The 23,996-nt window shown below is 33.5% G+C and overlaps 2 protein-coding genes across 3 annotated transcripts; both read right to left on the bottom strand.

The window, feature by feature from the left end:
- Window positions 1-480: 480 nt before the first annotated feature.
- Window positions 481-8,716, bottom strand: LOC139490875 (2Fe-2S ferredoxin-like). 2 transcript variants are annotated; one of them, XM_071277962.1, is made up of 4 exons: window positions 8,488-8,716; window positions 3,979-4,091; window positions 2,967-3,099; window positions 481-2,569 (listed from the first exon to the last, which is right to left on the bottom strand). In XM_071277962.1, exons 1-4 carry the CDS (start codon window positions 8,649-8,651, stop codon window positions 2,479-2,481), a joined length of 501 nt encoding a protein of 166 aa, XP_071134063.1. In that variant the 5' UTR covers window positions 8,652-8,716; the 3' UTR covers window positions 481-2,478. The 2 variants fall into 2 exon arrangements, with proteins under 2 accessions (XP_071134063.1, XP_071134062.1); XM_071277961.1 differs by lacking the exon at window positions 3,979-4,091 and adding an exon at window positions 4,140-4,246 and having other exon boundaries at window positions 8,488-8,689.
- Window positions 8,717-18,630: 9,914 nt separating this feature from the next.
- On the bottom strand, window positions 18,631-23,043 carry LOC139490874 (diamine oxidase [copper-containing]-like). Its single transcript, XM_071277960.1, has 2 exons — window positions 22,695-23,043; window positions 18,631-21,872 (listed from the first exon to the last, which is right to left on the bottom strand). Exon 2 carries the CDS (start codon window positions 21,848-21,850, stop codon window positions 19,286-19,288), a length of 2,565 nt encoding a protein of 854 aa, XP_071134061.1. The 5' UTR covers window positions 21,851-21,872; window positions 22,695-23,043; the 3' UTR covers window positions 18,631-19,285.
- Between the last annotated feature and the right edge of the window lie 953 nt (window positions 23,044-23,996).

The following is a 23,996-nucleotide window of genomic DNA, read 5'->3' as shown; positions in this document are numbered from 1 at the left end:
AAACGGCCATGATACTCGTAGATATATCTGTCATTTTCAGGCTTTTTTCACATTTCTCTATTGGTGTAGGAAAAATAGTTCTCATTACCAGAGAAAAATGTGTTCATGTTCTCGGCAAATGTTTGGTCAAAATTCATGACATCAAATTTTCTGGATTTTTCTTTTGTGACGTCATGAAAAGGTGATTATGCCTGATTAGGTTACATATAAAGCAACCATCTTTATGCAAATCTTTGCAAAGGAAGGATAAAATTTGTTTAAATATTGTCTAACAATCATTAGAGAAACAAATTCTGTCACAATATCTTGTGTATTATAATACTTCACTCTCAACATTTAAATTTTAGATACTTTATAAGTTTGGCACACCTTACATTTCAAATTTTAGATCAAACTGTCTGGAGGGAAGAAATATCGTAACAGACTTGATGCACTGGCAGAATCTTTAATTCTTAGAACCTGAATTCAGAAAAAAAGTGATAAAATAAAATTATTTATTGACAAAATAATAACTGTTTACATCTAATATCTGCATTATAATGTTTGTGATCACAAGACATATTTCATTTATACTTCTTCATATTATTGCAATACATAAAGTATAATAGATATATCAAATTACCCAGAATTCTTCTGCTCTAATGTTAAGTATACATGTATAAGTATATAAAACATATTTTTATTGTCTGAACAGGTATATTTTGATTTTTGAATGGCTAAAAGTATAATTGCATGATGTAATTTAAGAAACCTAAGTGACCTTCTTTGTGTAGAAGTTGCAATATAATACAATTATACAGTGAAAAAATTTCATGTACTTTGATGTGAAGGCCAAAATAATCATTTGTTACAAACACTAACTAGTAGAAGAGCAATTCAACCTAAAAAAAAAATTGGCACATTTTAAAACATGTTTGTCTCAAAGTTGGAATTGATCCTGTGTTTGCCATAGTGAACCCCAAAATTAAATAGGTGTATCAAAATGTAAGGTACTCCTCATCTCAGAAAGATTTACTAAAAGGAGCACCGATCTAAAAAAGAACCCAAAAATTAACATTTAAAGTAAAATATCATAAAATTCAGTTAAAATGTATAATTTAAAATACAGTTAAACTGACTTATATTACAACTGAATTCAAAATAAAAGAAGCTGCAGCAAATTGTTAAACTTCTTTTGGTATGGTCGAAATTGAGCAAAGGGGGACAACTTCAGTTCATTTATTAATTTTAACTTATCAGGAATTGATATTTCAAATTAACTAGTATTGCCTTCTATGTCACAGTTGACATCATGAACATACTCATGCTCATACTCGAGTTATCATAAGTAAGAATCTTACAGGATGATCTTGGTCTAAAAGTTATTCAAATGTATATGGTTATCATGTATCTATGAAAAGCAAATTTTACAAACAATAGGTCCATGAAAATGGAGATGAAGGGAACATGAACAAATTGTCCTTTGAAAATTATATAAACCCATGAAGGTCTACCACATATATAACATGATTGTCTTTCTAACCAGCAGAATAATCAGATACATGTTTTTACAATTTTTAAAAAGATTTCAGAACTGATCTCCACTAATTCAATATGAATCATAAGGGGAGACAAGACTCAATCCCAGTCAGTTTAAGTCATTTCACGCATGTTTTTTCCAGATTTTCTGCTAAACATTTAATATCTAGAAGCAGTTAGACAGTTTGCTTACATTGATTGATTGCTAGTATTTAATGTCACTTTTAGCACTCTTTGTGGCTATATTTTATTGATGGAGGAATCGGGATTCCCTGTAGAGAACACCCTACCTTCAGCAGGAAAACTTACTAACAAATAAGATAGGTGAATCCACCTGCCACTAGGGGGGTTCAAATTCACAACCTCAGTATTGACAGGCTAGTGATTTCTGCAGATGAACTAAATATACCATTTGGCTACTGGGGCCCTTTTTTTTTCTTACATGTATGAATTATACATGTTTCTCATTTCTAAAACCTAGGATCCTGTACATAAATATTAACAAAAAAAAAACAACCTTAGGAACTGGTAATTATAAAATAACTAGAGGCTCAAAGAAAGTTATTTCTTTAATTTCTCATACTTTAAGATCTCCTAAGTTTTTTGCAAAGCTACAATATTCATTAACTCAATTAAATAATTCATAATAGACATATCAAACTAGACATCTGCTAATCAGCATATAGCTAGTAAATCCCAGCCGAAAAAATTGGCACACAATGGGTCAAGAATGCCGTTAAAAAATCTTACAATGACACCGTTATAAATGAGAGAATTGATGATAAATTACATATTGATAATGATTGGACATTCAAAACAGACACGTTAATCATTGATTTTAATATGCCCTGTATAGCCTGTAGTATTATGACACACTAATGAATGCCACCTGCACATTACAATACTATAACAATATTTATTACAAATTGTTCAGTTAAAAGACCTATAGATAAGCAAGGGTCATCCTCTAGCATCAGCAACACCAGAGGGCACCTCTATCTCCCAACCATCCATTTCCTTAGTTACTATCACCTGGCAACCTAATCTTGACCTGGAAATACAAAAAAGTTGTTCTCTGTTAAATACTTAAATTTGCATTTGTAGACTGAATATAACTGATCTTTTTTAATTCATATCAACTATGTTACAAATTATCCATTAGTTTTTGCAGAGTAGATTTTTAACAAGACAAAGAGTGCAATAATGTGTACTTAAGGTTACTTTGTCGAAATCTTAGTTATGATTTTGATCATATATGTTAGCTTGTACAAATGTATATCATTATAATATATACTTTATATAAAGATTTTCCACGTTCTATTTCTCTTTAACATTTTTCATTTAATTAGCAGTGATATCTTACATAAAATTCTGATTTTTTTACCATTCCAGGAACCCCATACAACATTTTAGTATTGACCAAGTTTGTTATTTATATTATCACTTACGTATCACTTAAACCAAAAGCTAGATCCAACATATCAAGTTCTTCGTCTGTAGGTTTTTCATGGATTTGTTCGTATTGATCTGGCTTGAAGATTAAATGACAAGTTGAGCACGCCAGGGTTCCCTCACAAGCACCTGTTCATAAATTGATTTTTTCAAATAAATAATGACAAGTAAGTCTGACAAATAATACTTGTTATTGTAAATGGTGTGATTTTTCATGAAGACCTACTGTTAATAATGATGTAGTATTAAGATCATGACATTCTATTTTGAACATTAATATAATTAATTTGTCAATGAAGCGCTGTTTTTCAAACTTGTATAAAATATTCTCAGTAACCAAGTGTTTATTTGTGTGCTATAATTTCTACTCTATTTTCTTCTAATCACAAGGATAAAGATTTTGATTAGACATTGACAAGTTGTCCCTCTGAATGTCAGAAGCTGTCAAAACTCTTTGAAAGTCTAATTGACCAATGGGTCTTTAAATAGTGTTCTATTGTAGGAACCCATGTCCTACATGTCCTAGCAATACATTTTCAATTAAATGGTGGAATTTTCGAATAATTGATTAACTGATGGTGTTTAACACCAATTTCAGCACACAATTTTGAGACTATATTGTGGCGACAAGTTTTTATTTGTTAAGGAAGCCAGAATGAATGGAAAGAACAAGGACCTTCCACATTAAATAAAAGACTGAACATAATTGATAAATTCATGAAAAGATTATACAATTTTAAAATTCTCAAAGTGGTTAAATTTCATATTTAATGACAATGAATGAGTAGTTATCTATATATTTTGAGCTCAACATACTAGATTTTCTTGCTGTATTGAAGACCCATTGGTGGCCTTCTGCTATTTTATGCTCTTTGGTCGGGTTGTTGTCTCTTTAGCACATTCCCCATTTCCATTCTCAATTTTATAGTATATGTTTATGTTTTTAAACAATAAATTATTACATGTATTTGACTATGTACAACATGTATAATTAAATTATGTACAAACCGAATCCATCCACATCAATATCATTATCTATTATGATATCTAGTAGATTATCACCAACTTTGGCCGTAGCTGTATGTTCTGAACCATCAGTTAACTTGAAACATAGTGACACTCTGAAAATATAAAATTTAACCACTTATTCATACTAAATATTGTTATACCTTCTAATTCTATATCATTATCTATGGCCACATCTAGAAGGTTACTGCCCACACCAGCATTCACTGTTATACGGTCCCCATCTCTATCCATAAAGTATAAACAAATTCTGTAAAAAACAATAATGTATGGAATTATGATTCAACAACATATCTCACTAATACTTAAAAAAAAATTTAGAAAATTTTTGATGGGTACTACTAGTAGTCAACTCAAAGTGTGGTCTGGGTGGGTTCAGTTCTTAATCTTCTGAAAGTGACAAGGAAAAGCAGTAAGGATCTCCAAAGGGCAGGAGGGGTTTGGGGGGGGGGGGGGGGCGGGGTTTATGGGTTTGGAATCTCCCCTTTTTTTGCATTTGAATGGGGACATACATGTATGGGGTTGGAACCTCCCTTTCTCCTGGTTGGTTCAGTCTCTGAAAGGTAAAAAATAAACTATATATTCTATAAGTCAAAATGTACATGTAAGTCATTCTTCTCTTTAATTTTAAGCAACAAAAAAATTGCCAACTTTGTTGTGAGTTCAATCTTTTGATGAAGTTTCATGAATCTTGGATGAAACCTACAGGGGGCTGATTACACAAAATAGGTTCCACTGTTCCTTATTGTATGACTGCTTGACATTCCAAACAAAAAGTGCACGTGGTAGTTGCAGATTATATGCAGTTTGTGCAACCAGGCCCAAAATTCTTTAATTGAAAAATAAACTCTTTCAACGGCAAGGAGCCAATTTATGTTTCTTTGATATTTATATTTTTGTAAATTGGTGAACAAGATCATTTAGGGAAAATTACTTTCAATGTATGTTTGTTCCACCTTACAGAAGAACCCCTGAAATCTTTGTTATAAACAATTCTAAATTATCTGTTCATGTTGGAACAAATATTCTATATCAGTTATACCGTAAACATGGTAAAGAACAAATTCTGTAATATTTTTTCCATTTGAAATAATATAACAGAATATTTCTTCCACTTTGAATATGTTGAACTTATATTATGAAGGACCTTATATTTTGTGACAACCCTAATCAAAATAAGTCTATAACAGGGCTTCCAAAAAATATTTGAGCCAGCCAGACATTTTATATCTGATCCCAATTTTAATCCCTTAAGACTAAGTTACAAAAGGCAATTATGGTAACCAGATGGCCATTCCAGTGATTTACATTAGATTAAAAAAAAACGATATTAAACTTTACTTTGATATGAATTTGATGTTCTGACATAAACTGTTAATTGGCAGTGCATCATTCGAAGTGTACACATCAGCGTGCTCATATCTGCCTTAGACTCTTTATTTGTGCAAAATGACGTTGTCAAAAACTTTACTTTTGTTTTTAAAATCACATTTTCCTAAAATGGATGTTGACTTGACAATGGTAATAGTTATCAAAGCTACCAGGATTATAATTTAATACGCCAGACGCGCGTTTTGTCTACATAAGACTTATCAGTGACACTCAGTTCAAAATAGTTTTAAGGTGTAACACCACTAATTCGGGCCCGGCCAGAAAGCACTTACCAGAAAGTAGTACATTTTTAACACAAAATAGTTCCTACGCATGAGTGTAACTTTCAAAATATGTAGGACATTTAGGTATTTTTGGCATCAAATGAAAGCTGAAGGACTGGTGATCATTGTAGAACACTTATCGACTTTTAATTTTAAATATTAAAAAAACTGCACCAAATTTTAAAAAGAGGGTACATTTTATCTGTTTGTCAGATCTGAAGTACCTGTTTTGGTACATTCGAAGTTCTGGGAACCAGTTCTTTCTTATATGCCATTAAATGTATGTTGTTTTTTTCAGTAGAAGACACCATAAAGTGTTGCTTTGACATGCAATGATTGTCACTTTATTTGAACTTAAAACGAAAGAGGTGTGCCTGTTTGAAATGGAGGAATTTAACATAGAAAGCAATGGGACCATGAATTAGTGGTGTACTTCCATAAAGCCAAACAAGTACAAAGTTGAAGAGCATTGAGGTCCAAAAATTCCAAATAGCTGTGCCAAATACAGCTAAGGTAATCTATTCCTGGGATAAGAAAATCCTTAGTTTTTCCAATAATTCAAAGTTTTGTAACATGAAATTTATAAAAAAAACATGGACCAGAAACAGATATATATATGTAAAATCTGTGCACATTTACAAAGCATGACTGAGTGAAGAAACTCTTTCCCCGTGATTTCTTCAACAAAATACTTGAAATGAACGTTAGATACAGGTATCAATGATAATTTTAGCATTTTTGAAGAAATGTAGCACTGTAGGATGCATCATTAAATTTCCCACCTGTGCAGATGCACACACGTGTTCGCGTTCATACATTGTACAACGTAGTTCTGACGATTTTTCATATAAAACCTTTCAAAAATTTCATCAATTCATGTTTATAAATGTAATTATTATAATTTTAATCTGTTGGACTAAATCAAACCGCTGAAATGTATGAAAATAACTTTAAATAGACCGATCTATTTATACGATGTCCGGTACTGAAAATAGTTTATCTGTCACCTGAACAGGTATATTTCAGCTGTCCAACAACTAATTAGCCTTGATTAAAATTAGAAAGTATTGATAGTAATAAATGATCATGTCAGGTCAAAAATAAAATATTGTTTGTTTCCCCTCACCTGACTGACCCGGTAAAATCACCGCGACCCGAAAAAATTTATTGGCCATTTCTTGATGCTACAAATGTATGTTGGTTATTGGTGATATCTTTCCGATTCTGTAGTCAACGAGCGTTGGGTTTTGGTGATACCTTTCCGATGCTGTAGTCAACGAGCGTTTTAAATCAAGGTATTTTTGAATTGAAGCGTCTACATGATACGGAATCAAGGAAAACAAACAAAATGCTTTGCCACATGATTTGTTTGTGTGCAAGGGTGGTCTGTTTTGAAAATAAAAAAAAAACTGAAGCATCTTTCAACCCGCTGAGTGCATCTTGATTTGCTTTGTGTCTAACCTCTGTTCCTGTTTAAAGGATAAAATCTTGAAGACCTTGAGTAAAAATGGTCTGACTCGTTCTTTAAAATCTATCTACTTTGTCTTTAAACAGGTTGGGCACAAGTCAGGAAATGTGGGATACATGTACATGAATTCCCTGCTTTCAGGGAACGTCCCTGTTTTCTGGTGTAAAACAAACCCAGTTTAAATGGGGTTTCCTTTTTTAATTTATGGCATGAAAATTACAAAAGGGCACGTCATAACTGCATCAGTAGAATTTGTAAATATTTATTAAAAGTATTTTAGGAAATACAAAACATGAATATAAAGTGAAGCCTTGTGTCTTCTAGAACTGGAAAAAACATACAAATCTTTGTTTAGGAATCAATTGACCAAGCTAAATGATCCAGGTGTAACTGAACATAACTGAATTATGTTCACCTATTGAAAATTTTTATTCATTGAATTTTAATTCCTAAGTGATTAACATACATGTACATGTATCTTTTTGTCATCTCATAATTGATGATCAAGGTATGGATTGGTGAACAAAGGAATTGTTTTGTTGTGAGTTATGCATCAAATTAGACTTGAAATAAGCTTGATTTTTTAACTAAAAAAACACGTGCTATCATTAAACATTGTTATTACAAGTAGAATGTGCGCTTTTGTAGATTTCATTACATTAAATGAATAGGAAAAACAGGAGGTACCTGAATACAATAATTTGTATTTCACGTGTCACCCTTACAAAAAATTGTCGATCCCACATCACACTTAGACCACTATGAGACCCACAATGTACATATGTTACTTAGTATATTTAAACTAATAAAGTAATATGACTTATAAAACAATATTGAAGTCCACAAGGCACTAGCCACTATAGCTGCGGAACCGTAGCTCTTAGGTCGTTATGTTATTTTTTAACTATTTGCGGACCATCCGCAATTAGTCAAAAAATAATCTTAGGTCCTTATGTTATTTTTTAACTATTTGCAGACCATCTGCAATTAGACAAAAAATAACATAAGGACCTAAGGCAGCAACCATTTGATTTACTGGAGGGGCTATGGATTTTTTCCCCAGACAAACTTTTATTTTCGCCTGGCGAAAAACAATCTTTTTTTTGGGGCGACAAGGCGAAAGCATAACAGATAGTGGCAGCTGAGGGTGAAACAAACAAATTTTTTTCTCAGAGTCAAAAACAAATAAATTTTTTCTCCAAAATGGCAAAAACTGGAAACAAACTTTTTTTCTCCAAAAAACTCCATACATGTATAACTTTAAACTGACCTTGAATTTTGAACCAATGTTTTCAAAAAATTATAGAATTTTCTAAGATAGGGATTACGCAATGTCAGCGAATGAACCCCACCGGCAACTGAACTTACGTTTCTTTCTTTGGTTTAGGAACCGATGCTGAGAATTTTTGGACAGACATTATTTTCGGAACATTTCTTCTTTTCGCACATATCGGAACTGTTAATGACCGACCAATACATAAAGCAAATTTAGGAATTAAGCACACTGGCCTTCTCAACCCTGACAGTGACATCGTCGTAGGTATTATCTGGTTCTAATATCGTAACCGTGCATAGAAGATAGGGAAAACAGTAAAACGAACCAGTCGTTATGTTGATACAAATGACAGAATCCCATACAAAACGAACAATACTATCAATGTAGCTGAATTACTACAAAGTAAAATTTTAATATTATACCCACAGACATATAATTGTAACAGGTAGATATTTCATGTCTCTGTATTAACCATATGAGAAAAAATATTCAACTTGTATAGCATTTAAGAGAATGATTTGTAGCAATGTTTCTTGAATTTGTTTTTGTGGATGGTATCTAGAACATAGTGTATGATTAGGGCCTTAGTATAATAGTCCTGGGAACAGTATATCTTACATTTGTGGTTCCTGAATAGTCCCGTATGGTATGAATAATTCCATACCTTGGTCAGTTGCATATAATAATGATAAGAATTCGGCTTGCCTAAGAATTCAGGTGTTAGTCCAATTTTACACTGATTTTCAAGTATACATTATACTTCGGATTGTTGGTATTACAAGAGATATATATAGACATGTATGTGTATATATGCCTCTTGTATTTCACTCTTTCTCAAGTTGAATATAGCTATTTAAAATAAGAAAATATCAAATTTGACGTTCCGCGTATGTTTGAAAATGAAGTTCATGCTACGTTTAATGTCAAGTGTCGAAAGAATTAAGGCATAATGATTATGAAAGACTGATAAAGAAATAAGGCTTTAGTTCTTCAACCTAATATCTATCTCTGATTATTTATCCAGTCAAACATTGCGAGAGTTCTCTGAGTAGTAGCCGAATGCAATAGTTGTATTCGAGGGGACAATAAACTTAAATTAGTATATTCTACGAATTTATCATATACTATCACGTCAGTAAGTGTTTTATTTTACCGATAGAGACAACAGACAATACATGTCGGGGCTAAATCAACTATCGTAATATGAAAAACAGAAACACAAGTTAACCATACTGTTAAACATTTAAATTATTTCATATGACAAGGCTAAGTCCTGCTCGGGCGTCAACCCTAGCATGATACATTGAAATTCCACGAAATACAATAACATTTGCGGTCAAATAGTTTCGTCGAGGTCCAATAGTTTGAAACGATTGACCGGTCAATTAGTTCAACGCTTGCCGCAATTTGAAAAATAGTCAAACTATTGTGTATCTATTTCATACAGAAAAAAATATGATAATTTGTTTTATTGGCCTGTTATGAGTGGAATGGTTGTCGGGGAAAAAGACTGAGATTACGCTTCATTAAGTTTTTTCTCTAGCAACAGGTCAGCAACATTTAAACTTTACATATGAATTTTCACTCGTGAACAAGAACGTTTCAAAACAAATTTAATTTCACCACAATTAATTACTTAAAAGTTTGAATTCCTCTCCTATTTCCCTTCTTTTGAACAGTAATGAATGGGAAGTGTATGGGCAAGCCAGGAACCTAGTGGATGTTAACGTTCAGATCTATTCATTTTTCTTTACGAATTCACCATTACAGTTTAGAATTTAGAGTTATGATTTGGAAAACAGATCAGATGTATTTACCTCATCTGTTACAAACAAAGCGAGTATTGACCTTCAGAGATAATATTTACATAAATATACAAACAGTTTCCTTAAGGATGTACTTAGGTGAGGTTAGGTGAAAATTAATAAATTAAGAAGTTAAAATTGATACTATAAGCTGTTAGAGCATCAATTAAGGATAAAAATTAGCTAAAAATATTGATAGGTCATGGACCTTCTTTTCGAGATATTTGAGATTTAAAATATGGCGGGAAAAGGCTGACTCGGACTTTTACCTTATATTTGCATAGGTACTATTAGTTCTCAAAGCAAAAGAAAGAAAATTAAGAATCTTCTAAAATTTTGGTAAATGACCTTTCATAAGCTTCAAAGTCTTATATGAAAAAATAAATGGGTGTTATGGGGCAAAATATTTTACATTGTATTGTATGGAAAAACACCAAGGAGTTCGAACATTTGACACAAATTCCAAAACCTCACCAAAGTACATCCTTAAATTAAAGGGTTGTTCAACTGACATTTTTAAAGTTTTTTTTTTAAACATATTTTCACCCCTGCTGCTGACTACACATGATATTTAAATTTTCTTTGAAAGATGCAGAAAAAAGAAAATAACCACAATAATAAGTCGACAACCGTTTTGCTGTATACTAGTACATCATTTTTTTTATTTTGTTATATGGATGATTAATATAGGCAAGAGATTGTATAGCTTTTTGCATATAATTTCTACCAAAAAAGTTTTTAAACGTGCAACTTATAAACCAACATCTCAATTACAATGTATCAAAATATATCTGGAAACTGGTTTTTTTTCTAATTGTGGTTTGAACTCTTTTTATAACTAGTGTCACATGTATATTGAGTAAATTTATCAGGACGAAAACACGAAAAATATCATTGAAGTCAATATATGACACAAATGGTTGTTTTAAACATTATTTTTATGGTCAAAAATATATATAGTACAGGGGACAATCAATTTTCTTTCTGTATGCTCCCTAGAAACAAACCAAACTCTGGAATAATTTGGACTTAGCGTAGACATAATTCAGCCAATCATTAACGACAATCATTATTCCTAACTATACCATCAAACTCTGGAATAACTTGATGATATCAACAACATGCGGACATCAATAAAACAAATTATAAAGAATCTATGGAAAAATACGTACCAACAAAAACATCACTTGATAAACAGAGCCACCCTTGGATGAATACCCAAATAAGACGGTTGAGCAAACAGAAACAAAGAGCTTACCCTAAAACAAAACAAAAAAACTCACCAAAGGACTGGAAAAGGTATAAAAACATCAAAGCTGAACTTCAACGAGAGCCGAGACGAGCAGAAACAAAATGCATGCAAGATATAGTCAGTGCAGATTTATACAAGAACCCAAAAAGATTTTGGTCATACATAAAGAAACAACTGAATCTTCAGGTATAACAACCATAAAAAATAAAGATGGATACATGCACAGCGACACACCAACAAAAGCTTCTATACGAAACAGCCAATTCCATTCAGTATACACCCACGAAGACCTAAACAACCAGGCGCGTAGCTACGTTTACGTCAAAACGCCCGGGCGTACACTTGAATTTTGAAAAAAAAATCAAAAAATCTAAATAAAATAAAAATAGCAGGTTAAATGCACAATTGCCGTGTACTTCCTTCTTTAATGGCTTGTAATATTTTATGCGAATAAAAGGGACGAAATAAGCATTTTTTATCCGAAGGATATCGTATTATATATACTGTATATTTGTTCATTTTCTGTAATGCTAAAAGTCTGAATCTACTGTGAATTCTGTGTACCGATTTCGTTGTTTATTCAAAGCAATGCATTATCGGAGGGTAGCAGCTACATAGATCTACATAGGGCTACATGGATTTTTAAATCTAGATAACAGCTAGGCTAGGCACACGTTCAGTAGTAAAAAATCTACGTAGCCCTATTATATATGTAGCTGCTTCAACATTAAACGCAATCCTGATGAGATTCGATAATTTATGTGGTTTGCATTTTTGTCATATGATTTATGTCCTGCCTTTTATTAGGATATCCAGCATTTTTTGTTTACATAAATTGACATCCTGCCTTTTTTATTGGCAAGTTGCTTATCCTGCTATTCTTTACTCAAAACTCCTGTCCTGCCTTCTTTTTCAAATTTCATCAAAGCACCCCAACCCCCTCTAAATATCAAATGATAGCTCCCTTAACTTAGAAACCTGCATAGATGGTAATGTGCAGACGTCAATATTCCAGATTAAGATAAAAATATCTTTAAGTAATAACTGCTCTTTTTAACTACTGTAAAGGACTGATGAATGGATTCAATTCTTACGGCAAGAAATCCCAGCCGAGAACCAGGGTTCCACAGAACCCTGAAAATGCGAATTTTAAAATTGCACCAGAACATTTCTGAAAATTAATTATTTCAAATTCATTAACGATTTTTTTGTGTCGATAGAATGCTTGGCCCCACAGCTCCTTTTACTCATATTTGAAAGTAATTGATTTGGACGATGACCGTTGAATTCCAAATAAACACAATGAATAAATAAAATAAACAAAAACGTTTGGATTCCGTGCACAGTATGTTAATATTGAAGATTTTTTAATGACAGGAATGATATATCTGGTTCTCGATACTACCGTATTGCGGGTTATTTTCGCGGGGTGCACATTTTCGCTTATTTTCGCGGATAAAACCAAATCGCCAATTTAAAAGTGTACATGCAAAGGTGCTGATTAACGTTTTGAAGCCGCTAAAATATTTCGTATACCTTTTTCAATGAAAATCGCGAAATTTTACACCACACTTCGGGGGGTTTGCCCCCCCCCCCTCTCACTCACTTGGACCCACTTCCAGCAGGTCCTTAGACTCCTCGCCGAGGTTCGGGCGTACACGTAAAAATGACCTAGCTACGCCACTGACAACATGCCAGATACAGGGCCAAGCCCACACCCAACCATGAGACCAATAAAAAACAGTCAGAACGGTATCACTAAACCACTTAGAAGACTAAGACCGTTTACGGCAACTGCCCCAGATGACATACCAGCCTCCATCCTTATTAATACTGCTGCTGATCAACTATCACCTTACCTGACTAGACTACATCAACTGTCAATGGACCAGGGATCATTCCCAGAAGATTGGAGGACAGCCAACATAGTCCCAGTCTATAAGAGAGGGGGAAACACAACAGCAAACTACCGTCCAGTGTCCTTGACATTCATTTCATGTAAGCTGCTTGAGCACATAGTCCACAGTTCTATCATGGACCACTTTGGCCAAAATAACATACTTTGTGACGAACAACATTGGTTTAGAACCATACGGTCATGCGAGTCCCAGCTAGTAATAACTAAACATGAAATAGCTAAGAACATGTAGGACAGCGACCAGACAAACATCATTATGTTAGACATTGTCAAGGCCTTTGATAAGGTACTATATGCCAGACTACTTCATGAATAAAATGGTTTGTTATGGGGTAAGAGGTTTCCAGCTTGAATGGATAAAACAGTTTCTGTCCAACAGAACTCACTCTGTGATTCTCGAAAACCACAAGTCGGACCCTCTTGACGTGGTATCTCGAGTACCCCATTGCACTGTGATGGGTCCGTTACTCTTTCTGGCCTTTATCAACGACCTCCTGTGCAGAAGCTACAACATCAAGCGCACGACTGTTGACTGATGACTGTCTACTCTTCCGCTGCATTATAGGAAAACAGAAGATGCAGACTTGCTGCAAAAAGGCCTAAAATTGCTGGAAAATGGGAAAAGTATTGGCAAATTTGTGTTCACCCGGAAAAATGTACACTGAGTCATCCGTGTCTCAGGACGACGTCAGCTACACCAGACATCATCCCACACACTCCATGGACACACATAAGAGACAACAGAAAGCGGGAAATACCTTTGGCTCACTATCAACAAAGACCTCACCTGAATAAACCATATATCAACCAGACCATAGGGAAAGTCTCAAAGACACTTGGCTTCTTACGCGGAGCCTCGGAGTTCTTGGTAGGTGTACTCCAACAACAAAAGCCACAGCCTACTCTACGCTTGTAAGACCGACTCTGGAATATGCTTCCCTAGTTTGGGAACCTCACCAAATCACCACCATACGCGACATAGACCAGGTACAAAGACGAGCAGCTTGCATTGTCTATAGTAACTGCTACCAGGACAACTCTCATGGTTGTCTTACTAAGCTGCTGGACCAACTTCAATGGGAATCACTGCAGCACAGACGATGGAAACAGAGCCTTGTGCTGTGTTATAAGACCCAACACCAGTTGATTGCCATTGATCCAGCCAAATACTAAACAACAGGGGACAATAGGACCAGGGGCAACCACAAACTGAGACAAACTAGAGCGAAGAGGGATGTCTACTACCACTCATTCTTCCAACTATTAAAGAGTGGAATGAACTCCCCAAATATGTAGTGGAGTCCGGATCACTAGAGAACTTCAGGGCAAGAGTGAATATCATCACCTGGACCCTGCCACATCTGAAATAGACAACAGGAGAACAAGTGTACATAGATGACTCGCGGGTCTAAATCGATTTTTTAAATTTTATATAGGATATCGCTATATGTTTCTATAAATGAACCTTATATCTTATACTTAATAGAAAAATAAAATAAAAAAATATAGGTCACTTATGAGTTAAAAAAGATTTTTTAATTGTAATGCCGAAAAATGGCATTTTTGTATCTACATTTCAAAATTCATCTGGGGCCAACACGAATTGATTTTTGTTAAATTATTTTTGTACCATATGATAAAGTAACAACTACTTAAGGTAACAAATAAAATTTGTAATGAAAAATAAATGTTTATTTTCTTCTGAAACTTTTATACCCTCGAGCCTCCGTATGACAATATTTTATTGTAAATACCATCCAGTTTTTCCTGGACTTTTACTTTTGGCCAGAGGAGTGACCTCTGTCTGTTTGAGATGCGCCCGAGTCAATTACACTTGAATAGAGTTCGACTCGAAATGGGAAGAAGAAGAACTTGGACATAGTTTATACATAATTCAGCAAATCATTAACGACATTTATTACATAACTATACCACCAAGCTTCAGAACAATTTGTATTTGACATAGCATACTATTTATTAAACATCCGGGTTTTCAAAAGTTTTTGTTATTTTTTTTCTATCTTTCCCTCTGCATTGCCCTTGTGAGGCAAACCACAACAAAATACACAGAGTATAGAAAAACATAAATTGCATTTTGATGAACTGTTTTATATGATGATCAACAAAAATAAATTTAGAAGACAATGTTTTTCAAATGAGCTGAAAATGCCCATGTAATAAGACAAATTGGTTTTTTTTGATGAGCCGATCAAAATGCAGTTTGTGGTTTATACCAGCTTAAACCAGTATTTGAATTAAAATATTATAGTACATTTTATGGTGTGCATTAATGACAACTGCATATCTCATTATGCAATATGACTTTACTAGTAGAGTTTTTTACTTTCATGACATTTTTACCTAATATGTCTGTTTGTTTTGTTCACACATATATAATGGAATTTGATGCGACTGTCATACAAGTGAGAGGTCTAGCTAGCTATAAAAGCTATGTTATCCGTCGTTTGATGTGTTTGAGCTTTTGATTTTGGCAATTGATTAAGGACTTTCCGTTTTAAATTTTCCTTGGAGTTCGGTATTTTTCTGATTTTACTTTTACAATAAATCAGATGTAATTTTTTCTAATCAATTTATTTTTACAAATACTTTCACATGTTTTCTTTGTATTAAACCAGAAAAGAGCAATTCTAAAGTATTTAGTTTGTGTCCAATGCATCTGTCTTGCAGTTATGATAATTAATGGGTTTAAACTAACTAAACTGAAAACCTACGAAATGACTAACGATCCTTATAAGATGTATTCAAATGACTAATTTGAACAGAAAAGGTTAAAAATGTGCGAAGAAAAACTCGACCGAATTTTAGAAATCTGTAACAGAATGGATGTTTTTGTCAGACATACGTACTGTTATAACTAGTTTTCAGTCTGTTTCAACTGTTTTTTGATAGTTTGTTGTTTTGATTTATTGTAATACCATTGTCCATGTTTTAAATTGTGGTACCTACAGTCTCGTTCTATCGGCTATTGTCCTTGATTGTGTTAACACCGACATTTTGTTATTTGGTGTCGTGTGGAGCAAGATCTACTTACCAGTTTTAATTTGAGCAAGTATTTATATTTACGGTATGTTACTGCTGTAAAATAGAAAGCTGACAATTGAAAATAAAACTCATAAAGGGAATCATTAATTCTAGTTAGAAGTCAATATTGAGGAAAATATCAAAATATGAGGAACACCGTCTGATTTCTTAAAATGTCCTGTACAAAGTCAGGAATATGACAGTTGTTATCTAATAATTCCTTCTCTAAGAATATATTTAATTTTCAATTGTTCAAGCTTCACACCGCATAACCAATGCGTCTGAGCCAAGCCAGGAACTTAAGACTCCATGGATTGCTTTGTGTTTTTTGTTTGGTTAATAATGTTTTACCTTATATGTTTACCTAAATAAACATTGTTAAAATACTATTTTCCAAACGGTGCTGTTGGTGTTATAAGCATATCAGATGCTGTTAGTGTTATAAGCATATCAGATGCTGTTAGTGTTATAAGCATATATATTGTAAAATAAAAAAATATTAATTACTACCACTCATAGACTTCAAGAGGCTACTTTACGAAATATCATAAATACCGTAGTTGTAAATAGTTATCAAAGGTACAAGGATTATAATTTTAATCTGACAGGAACATAGTAGAATGTACATATAATTTCTTTCCTTTTGGTACAATACAGACCTAAAACGGACCAAGGTATGGTCTGCTCCTATGACAGCCTTATACAAGACAAAAAGAATATATATTCTACCTAACACTTCCATGCACTCCCTTGTGAGGTCATACCCTCTATAGATGAATGTACACCCTTGTTAATCCTAGCTGACTTCACACTGTCATTGTAGTATATCGATGTTCAAAAATCATAAAAATATTTAAAAAAATATAATTCAAGGTAACAAATGGTTATCAAAGGTACTAGGATCATAATTTGATACGCCAGACGTGCGTTTCGTCTACATAAGACCCACCAGTGACGCTCAGATCAAAATAGTTATAAAACCAAACAAATACAAAGTTGAAGAGCATTGAGGACCCAAAATTCCAAAAAGTTGTGCCATAGGTAATCTATGCCTGGGATACAAAAATCCTTAGTTTTTCAGAAAATACATAGTTGATTATACAGGAAATTTATAAAAATGACCATACAATTGATATTCATGTCAACACCGAAGTGCTGACTTACAAACACAGACGAAATCCCACGAACTGAAAATTGAGCGATTATCGGGTTTAACCCCCAACTCAATTTAACCAACCCGCTAAATTTATTTCCATCAATTCAGAGATCAAAAACAGACTCTTATACTCTATTATTGTCTAAAATACACCTTCGAATAAAATTCAGTTAAATTTTATTGTTCCACTTGGAAATTGAGGTGATATTGTTTTCAACATGTCATTTTGATCTTTAGTATCAGACATTATTTTCCCGTTTGAATGGTTTTACACTAGTAATTTTGGGGCCCTTTATAGCTTGTTGTTCGGTGTGAGCCAAGACTCCGTGTTGAAGGCCGTACATTGACCTATAATGGTTTACTTTTTTTTAAATTGTTATTTGGATGGAGAGTTGTCTCATTGACATTTTTTTAAATTTTAAAACTTTTTGATTGTTTTCTAACTACATCAAATGTATTGTTCAAAATATACTGACAGTTAATATTCACACCTGACCTGATTCATATGATATGCAATTATTTCGTTTGATCAATGCATCTACTACTCATGCATTGTATCTGTACGCGTATTTTACTGCCCACGTAATTACTTGTTATACAAGACTTTGTTCTATTTTATAAATATCTTAAACGCCATTAAGATCAAATATTCTTCTATATTCCTATTAGGGTCTTTGCAAAAATCAACTCAATCTATGCTCTTTTACCTGTGTACAGCAAAATTGTCCATTTTTCAAAATTGACGCAAACTCATTGTTCTTTTGTCAAATGAATGTTTAATAATTATAAACAGTCCTTATTTTTATTTGAAACATGATTTAATCTAGTTTTGTCCAAATCGCAGAACATTTACAATTCATTTCTCTCAATTTGAAACAAAATGTAATCATTCTATCGAATTCACACTTAGTTCTGATCCACGACTGGCCTTAAATGACTACTCTTTGTGGAATCTTAGTTGCTTATTACTTTAAACAAGCGACTTGATACATTTGTAAGAACTACTAGGTGAAACTTGAAAAAGCAGTTTAATTTCTTAATTGATAACCCGTAACATTTAAATAAAACATTAAGATTTAATGAACCTTAACAACATACATAATACTAACAAAAATGATCTGTTCATATACATCAATTACCACAAATTCATTTTAATCTATCATTGTACCAATTTGCCTAATCCATCTCTTTTTCACGTTTCAAACCTTTGACGTATTAAACGTTATTTTTTTCAATACTATTTTTCACCTGTTTGGGGTTACAGTAAAGCAACTGATAAATAAATCGCACCTTTGAAAGCCAATAAAATATATGCCAGTGATATTTTTGACAAAAATGTTTCAGCTCAAACGTTTACAAAGAGTGCTCTTTTTGTAACAAAGTACAGATTCTTATTCAGACTCCAATTTACTTAACTGAATAAATGTTTTAATGCATAGACAGGGTTGCGTGTCAGTAAACATGTTGTATGCTATACGTTTAGACTGAGATGCAGATATATGAATATAAATTTACTTTTTTATATCAACCCACAGGTAATTGAACAGAAAATGCACATTCCTTTCACTCGCTCAGCCTTAATTCTCACAGTTGGAATAAATCTGCGACTAGTTCAAAGATTGAAATGATTAAGATGCGTTTCATCGTGACTGGTGCAATCTTTATCAATGTTTTGACTTGGAGTTCATTTGATGGAGACATTACACACACCATAGACTTAATGTTGAATAGGGTACGGTTCGGAAACACACATGTCCGGTACGGGTGCATTATCATAAACAGTATTATTGAACACCGCTAAAGCTGGAATATCAAATGTCGCTGTTCTGTCAAAGAAATTAAAGGGTTTAAGTGTAAATCCTGATTCTACTTTAATTGTCATGGGAACATCTTCAGATGTAGGAATATGTAGAAAGCCAACTGATAACCAAGTCACTATATCTTCATTTGCGATAGACTCGCCATCTAACATATCTTCTAAATATAACTGTGAAGGAGATGTATCATTGAAAAGTTTATTATCCACTGGAAAGTACAGAGGCTTTAAGTATTGTTCATTGTCTTTCTGTTTAGTTATTGCACAGTGATATTTAGTAAATGAAAGTTCCTGCATTCTTGGATAATCGTCAGGAAGATTTTGTGAACTTGTTGTCATAGGGATAATTCTATAGCCGCGGTTAACACCATTTTTATTTTTCTTGTTTCTATTTATTATGGTCCAATATTTTTGGTTTTCCGTGTCTACTTTAAGTCCAGTCTCCTTCTCTACATAATCCCATTCTATATATCTAGTATGATTGTAAAAGAAATAATTCGAAGGATCGGTTTTGTTGTTTTTCATTGCGCGGTTCACATCTCCGTATTTCCAATGAATTAGCTGGAAGTCATTGTCCTTGCCAGCTACATCCATATCGACTTTAAATCCGAATGTATGATCATGTATTGGACCGATGAGAGAATTTGCAACTTTGTACCCGAACGGAGTCTGGACATCTGAAGACGGATTCCAAAAAGAGCCCTGAATAAATCCAGTCGCAGAAGCAGTAGTTTTAACTCTTCCATCGAGATAAAACTGAAAATCAATAATGTAGTCATAGTTACCAACCTGTGTAGGATACCTAGCCACTAAAAAGTTGTTATTAAGTCCTGCTTCAACATCTTGCCCTTTATGTCGCCATAAAGGATCTTGAGCATTCACTTCGAAAATACAAAATGTCGGTAAAATTGAAGCTTTTAATCCTCTTGGATTCCAACCCGAGCTGTTCAAGTAGGACGCGTAAAATGGACAGTCAACTCGAGGAATGGCCCGCTTTGCCTCACCTAACCCATACACCGAATCCAGGTATACCATGTTATCTTGTCCCGAGCCATCGGCAGAATAAACAAGTGCTATCTCGTTCAAAGAATTCTCGTATATTATTCTTTCTCCCTTAAATCTTACATCAAATATCGATGGACCTCTATGTTGGCCCGTGGAAACAGTAAACGACCAACCCATCCAATTGACAACATGGCCAGATATTGTATATCTAGGACCATGAGGTTCGTATGTACTCGTTCCCGGGTAGTGGGAGTCCGGTCTTACAGGAGAGTTAACCTGTCTAATGGGAAGAGTCTCTTGAATTATATACTCTTTGTAACCTTCTGGATATTTTATGTATTTCAGTTTTCCACTGTTATATACATTTATTAGCTCTGTTATATTTGAAAATGGACCTTGATTTAAATAAAAGAAGTCATATGTAAACCAATCAGACGTATTTTGACCGCTGTGGGACAACCTTCCAGTAAATGGTAGGATGTTTAAGAAGTCGAACTCTTTATCCCCTAAACCTCTTAATCCTATTGTAAATCGACTTACTCTTCCAGACCCGTCATTATATGGACCGTTCGGCATGATAGAAACGTCTTCATACACGTTATTAATGTCAAAACTGTCTTTGAGTAACGCCGATATTTTATCTAAATCTGCTAGAATAGAAAATATTATCTCTCCTATTTCAACATTATCATATGGTCTACTTTCATACGGCACCTCTCCGTTCTTCAATAGCTGTGTCACTTTAACATCGGGTAATTGTCCCTCCAATGGGCCAATCTTATATTGCATATAATCCTTTTGGTCAATATTACCTCTGATCACAACTGCAGTTGCATATCTGCCCGGGAATTTACCGTCATCGTCTAAATACTGCAAAGCTTCCCTTTTGTTTGGCGGATGTAAGAACATCGTTCCTATGAAGTTAGATTTGAAGGTAAGTTCTTGACCATGATCAACGTCTACTATTTTAAAGTCAACCAGAGTTCTATGAACGAGGGTCATCTCTTCGGCACTCAGAGGAGCAAATAAATTTGGTTGAGATGAAGGAAGGATCGGATTTCTCCACACACACCTTTTACATGTTTGTTCATCAGAATCTTCTGATGTTGATGTGTGTTCACTGTCCTTGTTTTTGACCTCTCCTTTGTCGTTTAATGTCTCCTTACCACGATTTATTGATGATGGAATATCATTTGTAACTGTTGTAATATCTGGTTGTTCTGATTGTTTGATTTTCAACCTTCCTGTTCCTCTTTGGTTTTGGCAGTTTTCTGTATATGCCAATTTTGATTCGTTGCCATTATACACAAATATTCCGATGCAAAGCCCTGCAGCAAATCCGATTATAAAAACTATAATACCTAATAATTGTCCACAAACAAGGATTTTTAAAGATGATGTCTTCTTTTCTTTGGGTTCGTTGGTAAACTCGTATGCACGGTTTGAATAGTTGTTTGCCATGGTACTTCTTTTCAGTGGTGCTCTAAAAAATAAAAAAAATAATAGAACTAAAACCCATAGTCTTATTAAGTAAGTAATTGGTTATTACAGATTTTAAAAAAAAGTTGTATAAACAATATGGACACATAATGAGGCAGGACTTTAAATCAGCTTTCCAATTGTTAACTTCGCATTTTTCAGCAGTAACCTACCACCTCTTCGATCGTTTGGCGTATGTATACACATCTTAAATAATACGTTACTTAGGCTCGTGAATATTCAGGTTTTACCGAATTCATTAATAGGAGTGTACGAGTTCCTGACAAAAAAAATCATTACATAGTTATGAGGAAAGTCAAAATTGGCCTATATTCGATTGTTACACTTTGACTAATTGATGATTGACATGGCGGGTGATATATGCACACAAAGAGACGCGCTTATTCTGTTGACTAACCCATTCTTGTTACCTTTTGAGTTCATGTGATTTTGTAAGTTTGTTGTATTTTTTTACCCTGACTTTTTATCGGTTTGCTGTGTTTTAGAGATTTGAAAAATGGTACACTACTGTTGCCTCTTACTTACAGTGTGTGTCTCATAAGTCCAGGTATGGAAGAAACAATAAGAGGAATGAAATAACTTGAATCGCATAAAGTCAATTACTAGTACAAGTGACATCATGAGCGTCCACGCCATCTTATCATGACACGAATTAATTGTCACCTAAGGCTTTATCTTTAAAAAAAAAATGAAGGATTTAAAAAAAACCCACACACACAGATAAATTTCAGAAAAAAACCAGCAGAGTTCAGCGATGGCAAAAAAGTGTGTTTCAATAATTGACCTGTAGTAATTGCTGACTTACCTTGTATAATATAGACAGATTTCACAGTCCAGTTTTCATTGTAGTTTCATATTTAGAAACTCATTTCAGTATCTGCATCATGTATCACTCATCTTGCTCGAGATTTTAACGATAGCAAAATATGCTTTAAAAGAAAGTCTAGGGTGAAACTCCTGAAAAATAATTTGCTTGTCTTTAACTTTACTTTATCGCCAAATCAAACTCTAAAGAATAGAAAAGATGTATCACTTTAATACTACATATATCTGTGTATTTGTCAAATGTCATTCAGTATGTTGACAAATTATTTGATCTTTGCTTGTTACAGTAATCGTTCATTTCTGTACAATGAAGTATGAAGGTTGACTGATCAACACATATATTTATTACATGATCACGTACCGCATCACAATAAATCTGTAAACAAAATTAACTTCAATGCAGAAAATAATTTGTATGTAAAATTGTCTTTTTAACTTTGATACTTCTGATTAAACTATCTGTATGCATTTGAAGACAAGCTTATTCCATACTAATCTTATCATTTTGTTTGTACGTACCATCGTAATTGACTTCCCTCAAATATAGTATATGGGAGTGCACTTGTTAATTTCAATAAACGTGACATATTAGATGTTATAGTATTTTTTCAAGTTTTGCAAAATTTCTCAGTCAATAGATAGTGTTGTGCCTTTATTGTAAAGATTTTAGTTTTCTCCTAAAATTTTAGATGTGGATTCATTTCATTTATTTGATTAACATTAAACAATATTAAGTGAAATAAAAAAAAATGATTACCTTTATTCTTATAACAAATCCATTTTGTAAGTGTTTCTTCTCATACATGTATGTGTATAGGAACTGTCCCTTTGGGGTCACTGATAGGCCAGTAAATATGTAGGCTGCTCCTGTATAAAATTGAACTCGTCAAAGATGTCAAATTTACACCCGTGTATATATTTTATACCAGATGTGAGATTTACAATCCAATACAATGCAATGAAAATTGTAGAAGGATTAGCGTTAACTTAGCTTACTTTTTGCAGTTCTATTCACGTAAAACGTTATTAAAAAGTTGAACATTTAGCTACTGCATATAATATAAAAAAGAAGAAGTGGTATGCTTACCATTGAGACAACTCTCCACCAGAGACCAAAATGACAAAGAAATTAACAACTATAGGTCACTCAGCCAACAATAAGCAAAGCCCATACCGCATAGTCCGCTATAAAAGGACCCGAAATGACAAATGTAAACCAATTCAAACGAGAAAACTAAACTGTCCATTGGTTATGTACCCCCGATTGTCAAGTGCAAGTGTT

The sequence above is a fragment of the Mytilus edulis genome, chromosome 10, assembly GCF_963676685.1.
Source record: "Mytilus edulis chromosome 10, xbMytEdul2.2, whole genome shotgun sequence".
Taxonomy (NCBI): domain Eukaryota; kingdom Metazoa; phylum Mollusca; class Bivalvia; order Mytilida; family Mytilidae; genus Mytilus; species Mytilus edulis.
Note: the sequence above shows the minus strand (reverse complement) of the source record. Positions and strands in the feature narration are given on the sequence as shown.